This window comes from Pelophylax lessonae (genome assembly GCF_965119305.1).
Source record: "Pelophylax lessonae genome assembly, chromosome: 1".
Classification (NCBI taxonomy): Eukaryota; Metazoa; Chordata; class Amphibia; order Anura; family Ranidae; genus Pelophylax; species Pelophylax lessonae.
Window position 1 is genome coordinate 445,769,152 of NC_138768.1, and position 20,166 is coordinate 445,789,317.

General features: G+C 44.8%; 1 protein-coding gene across 1 annotated transcript in view; it reads right to left on the reverse strand.

The window, feature by feature from the left end:
• The window catches only part of PCGF3 (polycomb group ring finger 3), a 202,694-nt gene that overhangs the window by 28,510 nt on the left and 154,018 nt on the right, over positions 1–20,166 (reverse strand). Inside the window, exons 3-4 of the mRNA XM_082243124.1 lie at positions 1,444–1,540; positions 141–196 (exon numbers count right to left, since the gene is read on the reverse strand). Of these exons, the coding sequence (XP_082099250.1) occupies positions 141–196; positions 1,444–1,540 (153 nt within the window). The remainder of the gene's footprint in view (positions 1–140; positions 197–1,443; positions 1,541–20,166) is intronic.

Consider the following 20,166-nt stretch of genomic DNA (forward strand, 5'->3'; position numbering starts at 1 on the left):
TAACAGAAAGAAAGGCCATGCCCAGACATAGAAAAGAGCAGTTTTGCTACATGCTCAAGAGAATGGTGAAACTGTATATTACAAGCTAGAACATCACAGTTAAATAGTGTCCCACTACTTATATTGCAGCATAAACCTACCTTCTTGAAGACCTGGCACCAGTTTGTAAACAATATCTTGCATTGTTCGGTCGTGGCTAGAAAAGACATTAAAAAAAGAAAAGAAATACGTTATAAATAATGGAATAGTATATAATACCATAAATAATTCTAAAGACTGTCTTTAATTAAAGGGTAACTCCACTTTAGTGGGGGGAACAAAATAGCAAATAAAGAAAAAATAACATAGCATATACAATTGTGACACAAGTCTTATTGTAATTGAATGTTATTAAAAATTACCTATCCTTTTCAATCTGCAGCTCTGTAATTTTCTGTAAATGCAATACAATATGGCTACCTGGTGGTGTTCTGTACACAGTAGGTATACAGAAAGCCCCCTAGAAACATACTTTTCTGCTTGTGTAATTGGCTCACCAATTTTCTCAGAAGTCTGCACTAAAACACAAGTCAGATTTCAGGCATCCTCTGCAACCAAAATGTAATTTTTGGTGAGATACTTCCAATAGGAAATCGCGTCTAAGGGGCCCAGCAGCTTTCCTCATTATATCACACCACTCCCATATTCAGTTGGTAGTTTTAACTTTTACAAAAGGAGCCACCAACACAAAGTACACCATAAATATAGACAAACTAGACAAGTAACAGATTGCACAGAAACCCTTAATACAATGCAAGCTCTAATGTTTCCATACAGTTGTGAGAATTAAAGTATAACTAAAAGCAAAACCTTTTTTTTAAGTTTTGGATAGAGTGCAGAGGGATTAGAATTCTAGTCAGTTTTTATTGTTGTCTGTTCCCTCGTTAAAGAGACCCATCTATTTATCCTATTTACCATTATCACTTGAAAGTAAAAGAAAATCCCACATTTTGTCCCCAGAAAAGTAATAGAGAGGAAATCTTCCAATGGGGACACTAGTTTTGGTGACCCGGGGGTCCCCAAGAATTCCTTTAATTTGCAGGGATTTAGTCTCACTTCCAGTTTGACTATGGGACAGAAGTGAAGCAAAAAAAAAAAAATCTGACCGGTTAGAATCCACCCCTTGCTCCATCCAAAATGAAAAAAAAAAAAAAGTTTTTCCTATAGTTCTACTTTAAGATAATTTATATTTTTACTTTTTTACTTTTCTGGTGCTTTAAAAAATGTCAGTGTTCGAGTCCAGTAATCTTTGTAGCTGCATACCATTACTTACAACTGTTTACTCAGATGGTACACTAGAACAATTTTATTATCCAATATGTTGAACACAAACATTATTATTACCAGCAAATTATAACAACTGCATTACCTGGGACATTGCTTACATTTACCTATTCCACTTACCCTATATACTGTAGAGGATGGCTTTGATGGATTACAATTCTGCATGTTGGACATGTGTTATTCTCTTCCAAATACTTCACCAAACAACTTCTGCAAACTGCAGAAAGAAAAAGATAAATTAGTATAAAGAAAAAAGCATTTAAAAAAAGAAAAAAAAACAAAAAGATACTTTCTTCACTTTTAAATCATTATTAATATAAATAAATCAAAATGTAGTTTGCTTAACTATAAAAGGCTTATTGGGAAAAAAAAAAAAACTTCTCTAATTAAAATGTTCTTTCTTGGCGATTATGTGAATTTTCTTTACCAATAACAGCTCTGCTTAGATTTTGATTCAGCTGGCAAACAGTGCCATCTACTGGTCATTTGTAAGAATTCTTCATTATATGTGAGAAGTAGGTAATAGAAAGAACTATTTACTGAGTGCTCTAGATGCATTAGAAACAGCGGGGTGTATGTTTTTACTTTCAATAACATAACAATAAAACGTGTAATACAAATAAAAGATTGGTAAATGTAAGTAAATTAAAAAGCGTATGCAAAGTGCCTTTGCAAACAAACCATCAAAGAATTCTCTCAAATGATCTGTCAAAAGCAACTCTGCTTGTTTTCAGCCTTTTTTCAATATAGAATTCTTATTCTTAAGAGGGAATCATTAGCAGCAGTAACCCATAGAGACAAATCCAGTACATAATGTCCTCTAATAGCTTGCTGAATTACTGTACTTAAAAAACCAGCACTGAAGAAAAAATTTACAGGTTTTTAAGTAAACTATATTTCCTTTCTTTTTCACAATTTTAGAAGTTCCTTGTTGTTCACATATAAATATTTAAAACAGTTGTGCCATACACACTGGTCAGTCTAATAAGCATTCCAGCACAAGCCCACTGCTTCTTGACTGCTTCTGAAAACTGTAAGCCTCTACAGCACCTTTGTCACAATGTTGAAAACAGAGTGGGCGACATTTATTAATGCAGTGTGTCAAAATGTGCATTTTACATGCAAACATTTTAAGCTAAGTTAAAGCGGAGTTCCACCCAGGGGATACTTTTTTTTAAAAAATACCCCCGGGACAGTCAGGGCTAGTGCATTCCACAATGGATAGCCTCTGATCTGTCCCGGGTTGCACTTACCTTTTAGGAGAAATACTTACCTTGAAATAGTATTCTCCAGCGCTGCCATCTCAGGTGTGGGCAAGCTTGAAGCCAGCGCGATCCTCTTCGGAGTCCTCTTCCTTCTTCTTCGGTCCCAGAATGCGCCTTCACCGGCCCCGCCGTCACTTCCGGTGCGCGCGCGTCATCCCTTCACAGCTTCTGGGCATGCCCAGAAGCTGTTTAGAAGGGAATGGCGCACGCGCGCCAGGACGGACGTCGGGGTCGGTGCAGGCGCAATGATTCCTGGGAGCGATGACGTTCAGCTCCCAGGAATCATTGCAAAAGCCAGGAAGTGACGAATCGCCGTGGCCGCCGAGGGGAGGAAGAAGGAAGTAAGGTGAGTATATTTTCTCTACATGGCAAGTAAAAAAAAAAAAATTGCGATTATCCATTTGTTTTTCAGGTGACCCGGAGCGAGAAGATGGAGGTTAGTATAAAATTAGGGTGGAACTCCACTTTAAGTAGTGTGTTAAGCTGTGGTTATGTTTTGTGATAAAACCAACAAGTTTTTTACAATAGTGTGGCCAAATAGCAAAATGTTCAGAAATTCTCAGCTAAAGCAAAACTTCACCCAAAATGGGAAGTTCTGCTTTAAGGACTCGTCCCCCGCTCCTCTTGCACAATTGGCACTTTTGAGGAGCGGAGGAGGGGGGGGGGGGAAGAGCAGGTACCCGATTTTGACAGGCACCTGCTCCCACTTCAGTTCCTAGAGCCACAACGGAAGTTCTCCTCTCTCCCCCCTGCAGTCTTCTGGTACACAGACAGGCCCCAGAAGACTGCATTCACCATTCAGGATGCGCAGCGCGACTCGCGCATGCGCAGTGAGCACCCGTTTGTGAAGCTGCAAGCTGTCACAGCCGGGTAACCAAAGTGAAGAGGCCGGCACCACCGAGGGAGGACAGAGGATGAAGTCGGCTGGGGTGAGCTCATCGCTGGACCCTGGGACAGGTGAGTGGCTTTTTTTTTTTTTTTTTACACTTTTTGTAGTTGCTGACTTTCATTTTTTTGATAGGTGCCTGGAGCTCCTTTTTAAACCACAAGTGTGACTCTGTGATCAAAATTTAACATCAGAAGGGTTGCAGAACTTAATAGTACCCAGGAGCACTTTTTAGGCCCTTTGCACAAGGAGGCCATACAGATGCAGTACTTGCCTTCCAGCAACGCCCTGGAAAAACAGATGCAGTGTCCAGCCCTGTAGGCAGCCTGTCAAAATCTATGGCAGGTTGTGGCTGGAGGGGGAAGAATGCTATACCAAGTGGATTTGGCTTTTAGGGCTTTGTGTTTTCAGGCACAAAGGTCCCTGTCACAGACTGCCTGCAGCAGGGCTGCACACTGTACCTGTTCCTTCCTGGGCATGTTAGAATGCCAGGAGGGACACACTACTGTTGGATGGTTCCAATGTGCAAAGGGTCTGCCGCCAAATCAAGCACCTGTATTTCATTTGGCTTCAAGTGGTTGTACTAGATCACCCTAGTACTGTTTTTAAAAAGCGAATAATCAGCTCTCTTGTGATAACCAATGCAGCCAAGCAGCCGCTCGGCTGTTATTACAAGCAGCGGGAGGCGACGCCCCCCCCCCCCCACATTCCACTGCTCGCCTGGGCTCTCCCATCCCACTGGGAGAACCGAGCGACCAGCCAGCACGTCTGCTGGCTGGCCAGGGACCCAAACAAAGCCGGAATCCGCTTTGATTGGGCCTCGGAAGTAGTAACCGGGAAGCAACGTCATGATATAACTTTACCCGGCGCCAGTTTTCAAAAATCTAAAGCACTCCAAAAAGTTGATCTTGGCATTTTGAATACTTTCCTATAGACCCCAGATCCCTCCATAAAGAAAACCTGTCACTGCCTATTACAAGGAATGTTTACATAGCAATAGCAATAAAAGTGATGAAAAAATGTAAAAGAGTGTAAAAAAAAAATATATATATATATATATATATAAATAAAATAAGAAAAATAAAAAATTTAAAGCGTTCCTTCCCTCCGTGCTCGCTCACAGAAGTGAACACATATGTAAGTTGCGCCCGCAAATGTAAACAGGTGTTCAAACCATACATTAAAGCTGTACAGTTAATTGTTGAAAAAAAATTAGATTCACCCCCCACCCCCAGATCTTAATTTGGCATTTGCACGATTCATACAGGGCACAGCTGTTCTCTGCTCACTCACTGCTGTCAAAAATACCAAACACAGACACCAGCAAATGTTTATCAATATTGTTAAGCACTGGGAGAGAATACACGTTTTACAATGTATTATTTTGTTCTTTTAGAAGGCTGTACATAAAAAGGCAGTTTAACCACTTCCGTCCTTTCCTCACGGTGCAGATCTGCTCGGCGGACTCCGCTAGCTCAGCGGTAATCGTCGCTCTGTTGATCCCCGCTAAGCAGGCGGGCGTCAGGTCCGTCTCTGCTTACTGTGCAGAGACTAACCTGTCAGAGTCCTGCTCTCCTCTATGGGGAGCGCATCTGTCTGTCATCCGATCCGACAAGATCCGCTGAAAACAGACGGTGTCATCGGACACATCTCTGCTGACATCCGCCTTTCCATAGAGGAGAATGGGTGGCCCGATCAGGGCCGAAAATGGACAGGCGGACCTGATCAATCCAATTGTGTGAAAAGCCTTAAAGACTAAGCCTTTTTATGACACTTGTTGCTTACAAGATAAATCAGTATTTTTTGGTAAAAAAATTAGAACCCCCAAACATTATATATATATATATATATATATATATATATACACACATACATATACATATACATACAGTACAGACCAAAAGTTTGGACACACCTTCTCATTCAAAGCGTTTTCTTTATTTTCATGACTATGAAAATTGTAGCGTCACACTTCAAGAGGTAGTCACCGAAATGGTCTTCCAACAGTCTTGAAGGAGTTCCCAGAGATGCTTAGCACTTGTTGGCCCTTTTGCCTTCACTCTGCGGTCCAGCTCACCCCAAACCATCTCGATTGGGTTCAGGTCCGGGAACTGTGGAGGCCAGGTCATCTGGCGCAGCACCCCATCACTATCCTTCTTGGTCAAATAGCCCTTACACAGCCTGGAGGTGTGTTTGGGGTCATTGTCCTGTTGAACAATAAATCATGGTCCAACTAAACGCAAACCGGATGGAATAGCATGCCGCTGCAAGATGCTGTGGTAGCCATGCTGGTTCAGTATGCCTTAAATTTTGAATAAATCCCCAACAGTGTCACCAGCAAAGCACCCCCACACCATCACACCTCCTCCTCCTGCATGCTTCACGGTGGGAACCAGGCATGTAGAGTCCATCCGTTCACCTTTTCTGCGTCGCACAAAGACACGGTGGTTGGAACCAAAGATCTCAAATTTGGACTCATCAGACCAAAGCACAGATTTCCACTGGTCTAATGTCCATTCCTTGTGTTCTTTAGCCCAAACAAGTCTCTTCTGCTTGTTGCCTTTCTTTAGCAGTGGTTTCCTAGCAGATATTCTACCATGAAGGCCTGATTCACACAGTCTCCTCTTAACAGTTGTTCTAGAGATGTGTCTGCTGCTAGAACTCCGTGTGTCATTGACCTGGTCTCTAAACTGAGCTGCTGTTAACCTGCGATTTCTGAGGCTGGTGACTCGGATGAACTTATCCTCCGCAGCAGAGGTGACTCTTGGTCTTCCTTTCCTGGGGCAGTCCGCATGTCAGCCAGTTTCTTTGTAGCGCTTGATGGTTTTTGTGACTGCACCTGGGGACACTTTCAAAGTTTTCCCAATTTTTCGGACTGACTGACCTTCATTTCTTAAAGCAGGCCTAGACAAAACCTGGGCGCATTTGCGACTAGAATTAGCGACCTGGCGACCTGGGGTGCCCTGCAGAAGGTGTCCTGTCATTTTTGTACGGACTTCCGCGCACGGAGTGCACGGACTTCCAGGCCGTCTGAAAATTGAGGCCCCGGCTTTTCGGCCTACTTGAGATGAGAGGCTTCCAATGGGGAACTGGCGCCCTCTTGTGGTGGCCGGGAGTAATGACTGTTGTAATTACTGTTTCCACTGTTTGTTCACAATGCATTACCATCTCCCTGTCCAGTTAGTTACCTTTGACAGGGAGTGGGGTTATTTATTATTAATTTAATTTATTTTTTAAATGTAAAAACTAAATAATATTTTTTTTTTTTTAATTATTAAAAAAAATAAAAAAAAAATTGATTTTTGTAAAATCTTACCGTAAAATCCTTTTCTCTTAAGCTCATTGACAGACGTAGTCCTCCTTGATTAATATCAACTCAGGTTATACTGCCCTCTACAGGAGTAGGACTAGACAGGAAAGAAAATGTTCTGGCCACACCCTAGGGGCAGTCCCAGAGGGTATATCCTCTCACTTCCTGCTACAGCAAATCAGTTATGTCACAAAGCAGTGTTTAGAGAATTTAACCCAACCCAACTCAAAAACAGAGGGGCGGGTACTACGTCTGTCAATGAGCTTAAGAGAAAAGGATTTAACGGTAAGACTCAACTGAAATTCCAACTGAAAAAAACCCTCGAGGTAGACCACCGGTCTCCTCAAATTGCGGCCTGCAAAACCTTGCGGCCAAATGAGGCATCCGCCGATGCCATCACATCAACTTTATAAAATTTTGTAAAGGTATGAACCGACGACCAGGTAGCCGCCTTGCACACCTGGACCACTGACGCCTGATGGCGGTAGGCCCAGGAAGTACTGAGCGCTCGAGTGGAGTGCGCCTTAACACGGAACAGAGGATTCCAACCCTTAATAGAATAAGCCTGTACCACCGTCTGTCTAATCCATTTGGAGATAGTCGCGGCAGATGCAGGCAACCCCTTTCTGGGGCCATCCGTGATCACAAGCCTTCAGGTATACCCTGATTGCCCGAACCACATCCAAGGAATGCAACGCATATTCCTGAGGATGATTGGGCTTAGGACACAAGGAAGGTAGCACAATATCTTCATTCAGATGAAAATCTGAAACCACCTTAGGAAGAAAGGATGGCTTCGGATGAAGAACTACCTTATCCCTATGAACCACTAGATATGGGGAATGGCATGATAATGCAGCCAGTTCTGACACCCTGCGTGCAGAAGTGATAGCCACCAAGAAGGCCACCTTCTGGGATAATGTAAGCAAGGGAATCTCCCTGATATTTTCAAAGGGAGGTTTCTGAAGAACCGACAAACACCAAATTAAGATCCCAGGGCGGTAAGGGCGCGCGCACTGGCGGAGCCAAGTGCCGCACCCCCTGGACACCAAGGAATGAGTAGCCCAAGGCTTCTGAAAGAAGATTGCTAATGCTGAAACCTGACCCTTGATAGTGCTCAAGGATAGTTTCTGCTCAACCCCCTTTTGCAGAAAAGCCAAGATTCGGGTCACCGAATAGGTACGTGGGGGAAATTCCAAAGATTCACACCACGCGATATAAGTCTTCCATGTGCGATAATAGACTTTGCTGGAAGTCGCTTTCCTTGCTTTAATTAGAGTAGGAATAACTGAAGCTGACAACCCTCTGTCCTTCAGTACCTGGGTCTCAATAGTCAGGCCATTAAAACCAGCGACTGTAAAAGCACGATGAAAGATCGGTCCTTGAGACCGCAGATCCTCCCTGAGAGGAAGTCTCCAAGGAGCGTCCGCGACTAGCCTGTCCAAGTCGGCGTACCCGGCTTGACGAGGACAGCTCGGAATTTCCAGGATAACTGGAGTTCCCTCCACCTCTATCCTGCGGAGAAATCTCAGCAGCAATTTGAGAGGGGGGAAGACATATAGTAGCTGATACTGCCTTTACAGGCCGTTCAGCACGTCTGCTGCGGGTGCGATCCCTGTTGACCCAACCTACCAACAGATCCATATCCGGGGTGCCCCAATGAAGGGACAGCTGGTGAAATACCTCTGGATGAAGAGACTATTCCTCTTGATCCAGAATCTGACGGCTGAAATAATCTGCCTGTCCACCCCTGTGATAAATATCACGGAGAGAACTGGAACAACTGTTCCCCCAATAAGAATGTTGGCCACTTCTATGGCCGCCAGGAAACTCTTGGTGCCCCTTGGTGATCGACCTAAGTCATGACCGTGGCATAGTCCGATTGGATCCGAACCGGGCTGCCCTGGAGCTGCTCGGTCCAGTAAATCAGACAAAGTCTGATCGCTCTCAGTTCCAACACATTTATCGGTAACCTGGAATTTATCAGAAGAAATGACTTCCCCTGGCTGAGCATCGGAGACCGAAGCCACTAGACCAGAGCCTCCCTGGTACGCTCACTCAATCGGATCCGATTGTCCAGGGAATCGGGATTCCGATTCCATATGAGAAGAATCTCCTCTTTGGAGAATTCGGGAATGAGACTGGGCAAACGGTACTGCCTCTAAGGAGGCGACCATCAATCCCAGCCAGTTGACGGACAGCAACATCCGAATCATTGACTGAATCTTCTGGAGTTTCTCTGCATGGAGAAACACTCTTGCCAAGGATGTATCCAAAATTAGGCCCAGATAGTTCAGTCTCCTGGTGGGAACCAGGGATGATCTTTGGGAAAAGCAACGAAAACGCTGATGTCCTGCGAAGATGGGGATATAAGGATAGGCATCCTAAATGTCTATGGACGCCAGGAAATCCCCCTGATGCAGGGAGGCCACCACTGTATGGATGGACTCCATCTCTTCCAAGACCAGAATTGGACGTACCTAGCCCTTTTCCCTGGGCATTGTGAACAAGTTCGACTAGAACTCCTCCAAGGAATGGGAACTACCACTGCTTGTTTTATCAAGCTGTCCCCCGCAAAGCTTTTAAGCAACCCGGGGATGTCGACTATTGGAAGGGAAGAATCGCACCGGTGGAAGTGATCGAAACTCGATCTTGTATCCCGACCATATGACCTTGCGAACCTCTTTATCCGGGATTCTGGGAAGCCCTGGATCCGGAAACCGGTGAAGACGTCCCCCCACCCTAGAGATGGGTGGGGCCCATTCTGTCAATCCAACGGGATAACAGTGGCTTTATTTAGTCTGGAAATCGGTGAGTCCACTATTGGTGGTACCGTCCATCATTGTAATGAGGGATTCCTCAAAATGATAGCGCCTAGCCATGCGTTTGGAAATAGCAGGGGCTCGTTTACGGACGACCCCATTTGGGCAAGGGAAACCCTTCGCCATTTTGGTAGGCTTGCTAGTACCAAAAAAGGAATATGAGTCTCAGCTACCTCTGCCGGTGTAACCTCAAGATTTAAGGTTTCCCGGACAGACACAACTAGTGCTTCCACCAACGTTTCTTGTGCTATGGCGGAGGCAGAAGCGTCCTCCTTACTGTCTGAGGAGACCGTACCTGAGACAACAACCCCAGAAAAGGGACTGCAATGACCAGCTCAGAATCCGTATCTGAGGTATCAGATGACATAGGGGTAGGTGGGGGTCGCTCTTCTTGACCCCCGTCCCTGACAGGCTACCTCCACCCAGGATACCAAAGACTCCAAAACTGCTGATAATGCATCATCACAAGTGGGGTACTGGAGGGTCCTGCGGCCACCCTGAGGGGATCAGGTGGGGATACATGTGTGGCAGGGTTCATGTAACTAGACACTTGCCAGCAAACACAAAAAAATTAATTGCAAGAAAAAAACATCTTTTTTTTTTTTTTTTTTTAACTTAGTCCCCCAGCGCAGTAGCGCCCCTCAGTCTACCTGCTTGGACCCCTCAGAAAGAGAGAGAGCGAGAGACCCCAAGGCTCACCTGATGCACAGAAGTTTCTTATCAACTTGCTTCCAGCACTGTCTGTTATAGACAGGAAGTCTTTGGCTTGCTTTCCCTGGGCCAAGGAGGCGGCTCCGCCCCTTTACACGCCTTCCGGTGTCTCCCAATTACTCCACGAGGTGTTTGGTCACCTCAAACATGGCCGCCCCCATGCTGGAGACACGAGGCTACGCCAATATGGCGGCCTCGTGCGATCTGCAGGAAAATGGCGGCGGCCTGTGTAGGATAGCGGCGGCTTGCAAGTTAGCAGCGGCCTGCGGGATGTGTGCATTCGGCCTGCGGAAGTGCCTCGGCCTGCGGGAGGCTGTGCGGCCTGTGGAAGTGACCGGCTTTCTGGAGGGATGGCGATCTGTGGCTGCAGTAACTCAGGCATAGGCATCGGCCTGTGTACACACTAGACAGGTAGGATACCTCTATACCTCAATAGTAATGCCTTTTAGTAGTCTGCCACTGACTTCAGTCACCCTTACAGTCATATAGTGACTTTAGATAGTCAGCTCCCAAACCAAGCCTCCTGGTTTCTATTCACAAAAATCACACTCAAATTGGGGGATCTGTGACCTGTTATAGGATAGAGGGGAGACCCAGAAACTGAGTGTCCGACCATCCCAGAGAGGGGCCCGCGTCCACCAACAAACCCGACAGGGGGAGAGGGGGAACATTCTACTCACCATACCGGAACCAGGCGGGCGCCAACTCCTGACAGAACCCCTCTCCACCGGGGTGGGGGGGCTGTCGACCAATACAGACGCCGTGACTCTGTTGGTCATTGGCGTCCAGGCGAGACGTTTAACTCGCAGGGTCAGTCCCCGTCCAGTGGGACTATGTCGCGGCCGACCCAGCGCGGAGCTATGGCCTGCACGCGCTCGTAGGCTGAACTGGGGTGACCACTGGATCTCAATATCCAGCCCGTCGCCCAGTTTCAGCGCACTTGCTTGAAGATCTCACAGGAACACTGGAGAAAAAAAAGCTGTCTAAAAAAAGTATTTCTAAAAAAATCCTGCCAGGACCGAAGATCCTAGCAAGGAATCTAGGTCCTTACTCCTAACTAGACAGAAAAAAACTGATTTGCTGTAGCAGGAAGTGAGAGGATATACCCTCTGGGACTGCCCCTAGGGTGTGGCCAGAACGTTTTCTTTCCTGTCTAGTCCTACTCCTGTAGAGGGCAGTATAACCCGAGTTGATATTAATCAAGGAGGACTACGTCTGTCAATGAGCGACAGAGAAATATATATATTTTTTACAATTATTATTAAAAAAAAAATATACAATAATAATAATAATAATAATAATAATAATAATATATATATATATATATAAATAATCTTTTTTTTTTTCCCCTCATCGCCATGCCACAGCCGAAGGCCCCTTTCACACGGGCTGTCTGATCAGGTCCGCCTGTCAGTTTTTCAGGCAGACCTGATCGGACCCTTCATTCTCCTCTATGGAGCAGTAATCTGCCGCCATCTGATCCTGTCCGCCAAAAGCAGACGGATGGTGGTTCTATTTTCTATCCATCCCGTGGATCGGATCAGATGGCATCGGATGGAAAGAGACAGACAGTCTGTTTTCATCCAATTGCGCTAGAGGAGAGTGGGGTTCTAGTCGTATTTATGTTTAAATTTAGTATCCGTTTTATTAAATAAAGCTTGGTTGTTAGTTTAAAAAAGAAAAAAACTGGCTCCTAACTTTTTTAGCTGGCTCCTAGATTTCAGGAAAATTTGTCAAGCCCTGTCTTAAAGTAATGATGGCCACTCGTTTTCCTGTACTTAGCTGCTTTTTTCTTGCCATAATACAAATTCTAACATTCTATTCAGTAGGACTATCAGCTGTGTATCCACCTGACTTCTGCACAACACAACTGATGGTCCCAACCCCATTTATAAGGCAAGAAATCACACTTATTAAACCTGACAGGGCACACCTATGAAGTGAAAACCATTTCAGGTGACTACCTCTTGAAGTGTGACTCTACAATTGTCATAGTCATGAAAATAAAGAAAACTCTTTGAATGAGAAGGTGTGTCCAAACTTTTGGTCTGTACTCTGTACTGTATATATATATATATATATATATAATTTTTTTTTTTTTTTTTTTTTATCAAAGACCCTAGAGAATAGAATGGCAGTTGTTGCAATATTTTATATCACACTGTATTTACACAGCGGTCTTTCAAACGCAATTTATTTATTTTTTTAAAATACACTATAAGGAATTAAAAAAAAAAAAAAAACACGAAATCGTGAAGTTAGCCCAATTTTTTGTATAATGTGAAAGATGATGTTACGCCGAGAATCGTCAGAGAATCATGATCTTTATTCTAAGCAAAAAAATTGGGATTCTTATTTTATCCAGAATTGTGCAGCTCTACCACAGGGGAGGTATTGCCGTGATCATTAGAGCAAGAGCAATAAGTCTAGCACAAGACCTCCTCTGTAACGCTAAACTGGTAACTGTTAACATTTTTTAAAGTGACGCCTACGGAGATTTTTTAAGTACTGTAGTTTGTCGTCATTCCACGAGTGTGCGCCATTTTAAAGCATGACAAGTTAGGTATGTATTTTCTTAGCGTAACATCAGCTTTCACATTATACACAAAAATTGGGCTAGCTTTACCTTCTTTTTTTCTTTATTCACATTAAACACTTGTTGCTAATTTTTAAATAAGGTGAATTTTTTCCCAAAAAATTGCATTTGAAAGATCACTGCACAAATACAGTGTGACAAACAAAAGCCTTTACACATAACACACCTTTAGGGGGCTGTTCCTCAGCTATTACCCATCAGCCACTAGGAGCTGCTCTTCAGTTTTGTAGCAAGCAGTACATGAAGACCATCCACCCCAAAAAGAAGAGGGGCGAGGGTGGCGACTGTCAGAGGACTCAGAGAAAAGAATTTTTACAAAAAAGTTCTTACAAAAATTCTATTTTTCTCTTACGTCCTCTGACAGTCGCCGCCCGTTCAGTTAGCCTTCATGGGTGGGATGTCCCAAAGCAGTGCAGGTGTGATGGGTGGGAAGACGCAACCAAAGAAAAGGCAACGTGCAACCAGGCCAGAGTCTAAAAAAAAAAAAAAACTGAGCCAACAGGCCAACAAAGGCCAACCCTGGACAAATACACCCCAAGAAGAGACAGAAACACATGTCTCTGCAAAACAACCGCCGCGCACAAAACTAAGCATCAACAAAAGGAAGCATCCGATGATGCCATCACATCAAGTTTGTAAAATCTTGTGAAAGTGTGCACAGACCACCAGGTCGCCACTTTGCACACCTGAGCCACAGAAGCCTGATGGCGAAAACGCCCAAGAGGCACTGACAGCTCTAGTAGAATGAGCCCTGACAGGGAAAGGAGGCACCTGACCCTTGATTGAATAGGTCTGAACAATCGCCTGTCTGATCCATTTAGAAGACCTAGCCCCTGTACCCGGTTTGGAGAAGCGCAGCCATGGGGAAGAAAGGGAAAAAGGAGAAGAAGGTAAAGGGGGCGGAGAAGACGGCAGCCAAAATGGAGAAGAAAGTCTCTAAGAGGTCCAAAAAGGAGGAGGAGGATTTGGAGGCTCTGATCGCCGAGTTCCAGTCTCTTGATGCCAGGAAGACTCAGGTGTTGGAAACGGCGTGTGCTCCACCCAGCCCAAGGCTGAATGCCTCACTCACCTCCCACCCTGACAAGGACGAGCTCTTTCTCTTTGTATAATGAGCTGTATTATTTACAACATAAAGAAGAACAACTGGAATAAAATCAACATCCCAAACCCGCCACCTCAAAAAAAAAAGAAATAGAAGACCTAGCCTACTTCTAACGCTAGGCAGCATAAAAACTGAAGAGCAGCTCCTAGTGCCTGATGGGTAATAGCTGAAGAACAGCACCCTAGAGGTGTGTTATGTGTAAAGGCTTTTGTTTGTTAACCTTCAAGTTTTACTGCGGCAAGCTGGCTCGGCTGCGCAAATCGACGAAGGGGTACGTAGGTTCGCAGGAGCGCTCCTGGGGACATGCTCTCGCCCCCACTAGGCAGAAAATCGCAGATCGCCGCCTAGTAAAAAAAATAAATAAAAATTACAAATCTTTCCCCTAGTTTGTAGACGCGATAACTTTTGCGCAAACCAATCAAAATACGATTATTGCGATTTTTTTTGTTTTACTAAAATAATGTAGCAGAATACAAAATTGGCCTGAAAGGATGAAAAATTTTGATTTTTAATTTTTTTGGGAATGTTATATAGCAGAATGTGAAATTTTTTTTTTTTTTTTTTTAGAAATGTCGCTCTTTTTTTGTTTATAGCACAAAAAAATAAAAAATTGCAGAGGTGATCAAAAACTACCAAAAGAAAGCTTTGAGACGGAAAGCCCAGGAGACACTAAGCACCCTAGTAGAAGACCAAACTCAATCTCGTAGCCTGACCGAATAACTTCATGGACCCACTTGACCTGTACCAGGGAGGTCCATGGATCCGGAAACCAGCAAAGACGTCCCCTCACCCCCAGATATGGGTGAGGGCGCCCCTTCATGCAGAGGCAGCCTTGTCCGCAGGTCTTGAAGAGCCCGCTCATGGCTTGCCAGATCAGGTCCTCTTGGAACCTCTGGAGGAGGCCCTGACTTTTGATCCCTAATCCTGAGAGACGAATAGGCTGCTTAGGAGCCAAGGAGAATAGCTCACATGTACAACGGGGCTCCTTGCCTTGGTAGCCTGCAGAAGAAGAGTAGCTCACCCCGAAAACATAACAATCAGGGGAGACCGCCAACTGCGACCCTGCAAAGGGGACAGCGGCCAAGGTTCCACAAATGGACCACCTATTGGACCCCGCAAAAAACAAGGAGGTCGCCCTCCGAGTCCTCCATAGAGGATATGATAGGACATAGCCCCCCTAAAAGGGGGCCACCCATCATGACGTGGATGATCAGGCAGGTGTCCACACAATAACAGCAGCAAGACTAAAATGAAGCACCCCCCACAGCGCCACCTGGTCCATGGGAGGTGCCAAGCTGACCATTAGCCCAACAGGCCGCAACCTAAATTTTTGTGGGGGGCCCAGCTGCATTTGCATGGGTCCTCAGCCCAGCAGATGCCCAAAAGAAGAGTGGGAGCTTCAGCTAAACGCACTGGGGCCGCCCCCAACAGTGGCGTCCGACTCGGCCACATGGCCTAGTAGACCGCTAGCCGCAGCCTAAATTTGAGGGCGCCTGGCCGCCAGGACGGGAGCCCCAGCGGAGCTGACCACCCAGGGGCAGCTGAGGGTAAGGCAGATGCCCAAACGGAAGGTAGTGGCTTCAGCCTTCCTCACAGGGGCCACCTCACACAGGTTCCGATGAGTAGGCCGCGGAGTCGCGGCCTAAATTTTTGCCTGGATTCAGCCGCGTGAGGTTCGTACGCGGGGATGGTAAAAGCATCCACTCCCCCAGCCCAACAACCATCACAGGGAGCCCAGAGGACATCCCTGCCCTAGTCAACAATCCCCACGGTGGCATGGAACCCTGTTCAACCCCCCGTTGCGCACCAGGAAAACCAGGCAGCAGCAACTCCAACAACCCCCCCTTAAGAGAATGTGACAAAGCCAGCTCATCGCCTAACCCGCGGGGCTGAAAGAACCACAGTGACTAAAATTTGAGAGAGGCTGGGTAAAGGGGGGGTGAAGGGAGGGGAACCTGGGGGGCCGCCCATCTCCAAGAAGGGCCGAGGGGAACCTAGGGGGCCGACCATCTCAGGGAAGGGCCTACGTCCACCACAAAACCCTCCAGAGGTAGTGGGGGGGGACAGCTACTTACCACACCAGGAACAGGGTGGGCACCGCTCCAGACAGGACACCGCTCCATTGTAATGTGGGTGCTGTCGGCCAGAAGGAAATGCTGGGACTCAGGCCGAAGCCATGTTTATCTCGCAGGCCAGCCCCCGTCCAGTGGCGCTATGTCGCAGCCGACCTAGCGTGGAGCTGCGGTCTGCACGCGCTCGCTGGCTGGACTGGGGGGGGGGGGACCCTAAGGATCTATATTATCCAGTTCATCGCCCAGTCCAGCACTTGATTGTAGCTCTCACAGGACAAAAAAATAAGAGAAAAAAAAATAATTGCCAGGACCAGAGATCCCAGTAAGGAACTACGTCCTTACGCCTGACTAGGCAAAAAAAAAAAACGAGTGCCTATAGCTGAGAGTGGGTGTATACCACCTGGGACTGCCCTTAGACGTAGTCAAGCTTTTTTCTGCCTAGTGTCCTACTCCTGAAGGGGGCAGTATAACCCAATGGTTAAGAATATCAGGAGCTGTGTCTGTCAATGAACAAAAGAGAAAACCCTTTTAAATGTATACCTAAGGAAAGCCTCCACACTGCCTGCAAATGCACCACAAGTCCTAGTGTAATTGAATGTTATTAAAAATTACCTTTCCTTTTCAATCAGTTGAGCTGTAAATTTCTGAAAAGTGCAATATAGCTACCTGCAGGCTGTGTACAGAACACCCCCCAGATATGTAATTTCCCGCTTTTTTGATTGGCATACTGATTTTCCCATAATTCTGCACCAAGATAAAAATCAGATTTTGAGCATCCCCTGCAACAAAAATTTCATTTTTGGTGTGATACTCTCAAAGGGCAATCACGTCAAAAGGGATGCAGATTCTGCAAGTTTCCTTATTAGAGTCCTGCAGGTGCAGCAGCCGATTGAAAATTATAAAACCACTCCCACACAGATTCACTCTGCACATTGACACACCACTATTCTTTCAGAGTAACAAAAGGTAGGAATCTGCAAAAAAGTTTGTTAAAATCCTTGCAATTGTACATTGATCAGCCAAAGGGGAATGTTTTTTTCTCAACAAAAGTGGAGTTACTCTTTAAAGTGTATGCAAACCATAACAATTGGTCTGTTAAATATACAGTTGAAAGCATTAGGTTATAGCATTATACCTATTCGATATGTGCAAAAACACCTTATAATTTTGGCAGAAATCCAGTGTTCTGTGCAATCTGCACTATTATCTTAAGCATCATCAGCAATGCACAGATTACCCCTGGAAACAACCCCCCTCCCTCCTCCATTGGTATGGAGATGAGGAGAGGGGAGGGTGTTATACAGTCCTAACACACTTTCTGTCCTAGGGTGATAACGCTACAGTCATGGCCAAAAATATTGGCACCCCTGCATTTCTGTCAAATAATGAACCACGTCACCCAGAAAATTGTTGCAATTACAAATGTTTATTTATTTTGTTTGCATTGGTAGGACACAAAAAAAAAAAAAAGGAAACAAAAAGCCAAATCTGACACATGCCACGCAAAACTATAAAAATATACTGTACAAAATTATTGGCAACCTCAATTTATTAATTGGTAGCACATCCCTTGAAAAAAATAAATAACTGAAATCAATTGCTTCCTATACCCATCAATGAGTTTTACACCTCTCTCTACTGGAATTTTGAACCATTCTTCTTTCGCCAACCACTCCAGGTCTCTCAAATTGGAAGGGTTCGTTTTCCCAACTGCTGTTTTGAGATCTCTCCACAGGTGTTCTTTGGGATTTAGATCAGGAGTCATAGCTGGCCAGTTTTGGACTCTCCAGCACTTTGTCTTAAACCATTTCTGGGTGCTTTTTAAATGCGTGCAATGGGTCACTGTCCGGCTGCAAGACCCATGACCTCTGATGAAGACCCAATTTTCTGACACTGGGCCCTACATTGTACCCCAGAACTCTTTTGTAGTCTTCAGATTTCATAATGCCATGCACACGGTCAAGGCATCCAGTGCCTGAGGCAGCAAAGCGCAACCCCATAACTTCAGTGAACCTCCACCATGTTTGACTGTATTCTTTTCTTTCCTCCACCATGTTTGACTGTAGGGACTGTATTCTTTTCTTTAAAGGCCTCATTTCTTTTTCTGAAAACAGTAGAATGATGGGCTTTACCAAAAAGCTGTAATTTTGTTTCGTCTGACCACAACACGTTCTTCCAAAAGGAATTTGGCTTTCTCTGGAAAGTTTTGGCAAACTACAATCTAGCTTTTTGGGTTTCTGTGTCCGCTGTTGGGTCCTACTGGGTCTCCTACCATAGTGCCCCTTTTCAAACAGATGGAATTGTATAGTGCGAGCTGACAGTTGTACCCTGTGCTTGAAGGTCAGCTTGAATTTGTCTGTAAGTTGATTGAGGTTCTTTATCCACCATTCGAACAATCCTTTGATGCAATCTTTGATCAACTTCTTGACAATGTTGCGCACATTGGACACAGAACATTAGGATCTCTGGAGATGGACTTCGCTTGAGATTGTCCCTGCTTTTCTACAATTTTTGCTCTTAATTCCTCAGACAATTCATTGCTGCTCTTTTTCTTCTCCATGCTCCGTGTGGCACATAGACACACAACAGAAAGGTTTAGTAAACTTTATCATTTTAACTGGTTGCCTGTGTAATTTCTGTATTGTCAGCACCTGTTAATTGATACAGGTGAGGGTAAATTACAAGAGCATCACAAACTTGGAACACGAATGTTTCTTACATTTTTGAGAAGGTGCAAATCATTTTGTCCAGTCCATTTTTGGAGTTTTGCGTGCAATGTGTCAGATTTATTTTTTTGTTTCTCCACTTTGTGTAATACCAATACAAGCAAAAGCAATAAACATGAGAATGCCTATGCATTTGTAATTGCAACAATTTTCTGGGCGAAGTGGTGTATGATCTGACAGAAATGCAGGGGCCAGGACTGTACACCACCACACTGATCAACTCAAATATATTAAAAGTACATCAAAACCCAACAAAAAAAAGTGCTGCTGAGTAGCAATGTCCAAGTAACTTCTAATTTCAATAGCTACAGTTATTTATTAAATGATATGTTATGTGTTAGCATGTCCAGCATTTAAGAAAAGATAAGCCATTTAGACATTTCACAATACACAGCCTACACCTGCCAGTAAATATTTTACTTGCGTGCCTAATAATAGTGAATCAAAATAAATGACGTCCACACCAAACCAACACTGTGGTAGCACCTTGCATGCTATCCCCTGGCTTCATGAAGGACCCCAACACCGAATTATGGTTTCAGGACTTCCTTGTACCAAAGCCAGCGAACATTTCATTGGCTTATCTATGAGATGATGGGATTTTTGAGTTACCGTAAAATCTATTTCTCTGATGTTCATTGACGGACACAGCTCCTGATCATCTTAACCATTGATTATACTGCCCCCTACAGGAGTAGGACACTAGGCAGAAAAATGTCTGGCTACGTCTATGGGCAGTCCCAGGGGGTATACTGCCTCTCTCTGCTATAGGTACTCAGTTTTGTTACAAGCAGCGTCAGAAGAATTACAACTCCACAGAGGGGTGGGTGCTGTGTCCATTCAACAGTATATAGCAGCTGCTATTGATGGCATGTATAGCAAAATAATGATGTGTATATTATTCAGATAACAGGTGTCCCCTGACAGAATGAATAAACACTAGCAACGCTGAAAGACTCAGTCTCTTAAGTCCCAATAATAGAATTGATGAGCAGAAGATTTTTAAAAGTATCAATAGTGCAATCTTGTAAACAGCAAAAGTGAACCAATCCTCAGTGTTCAATATGCAGGAATACATGCACCTTCACCGCACCTCTGTGGTTCCCCTTGGTAGTACCCATGTACCTATAGGAAGTATACACTGCGCCTTGTACAAACCCAATTCCAAAAAAGTTGGGACAGGTAGCAATAAGAGGCCGGAAAAGGTAAATGTACATACAAGGAACAGCTGGAGGACCAATTCGCAAGTTTTTAGGTCAACTGGCAACATGATTGGGTATAAAAAGAGCCTCTCAGAGTGGCAGAGTCTCTCAGAAGTCAAGATGGGCAGAGGATCACCAATTCCCCCAATGC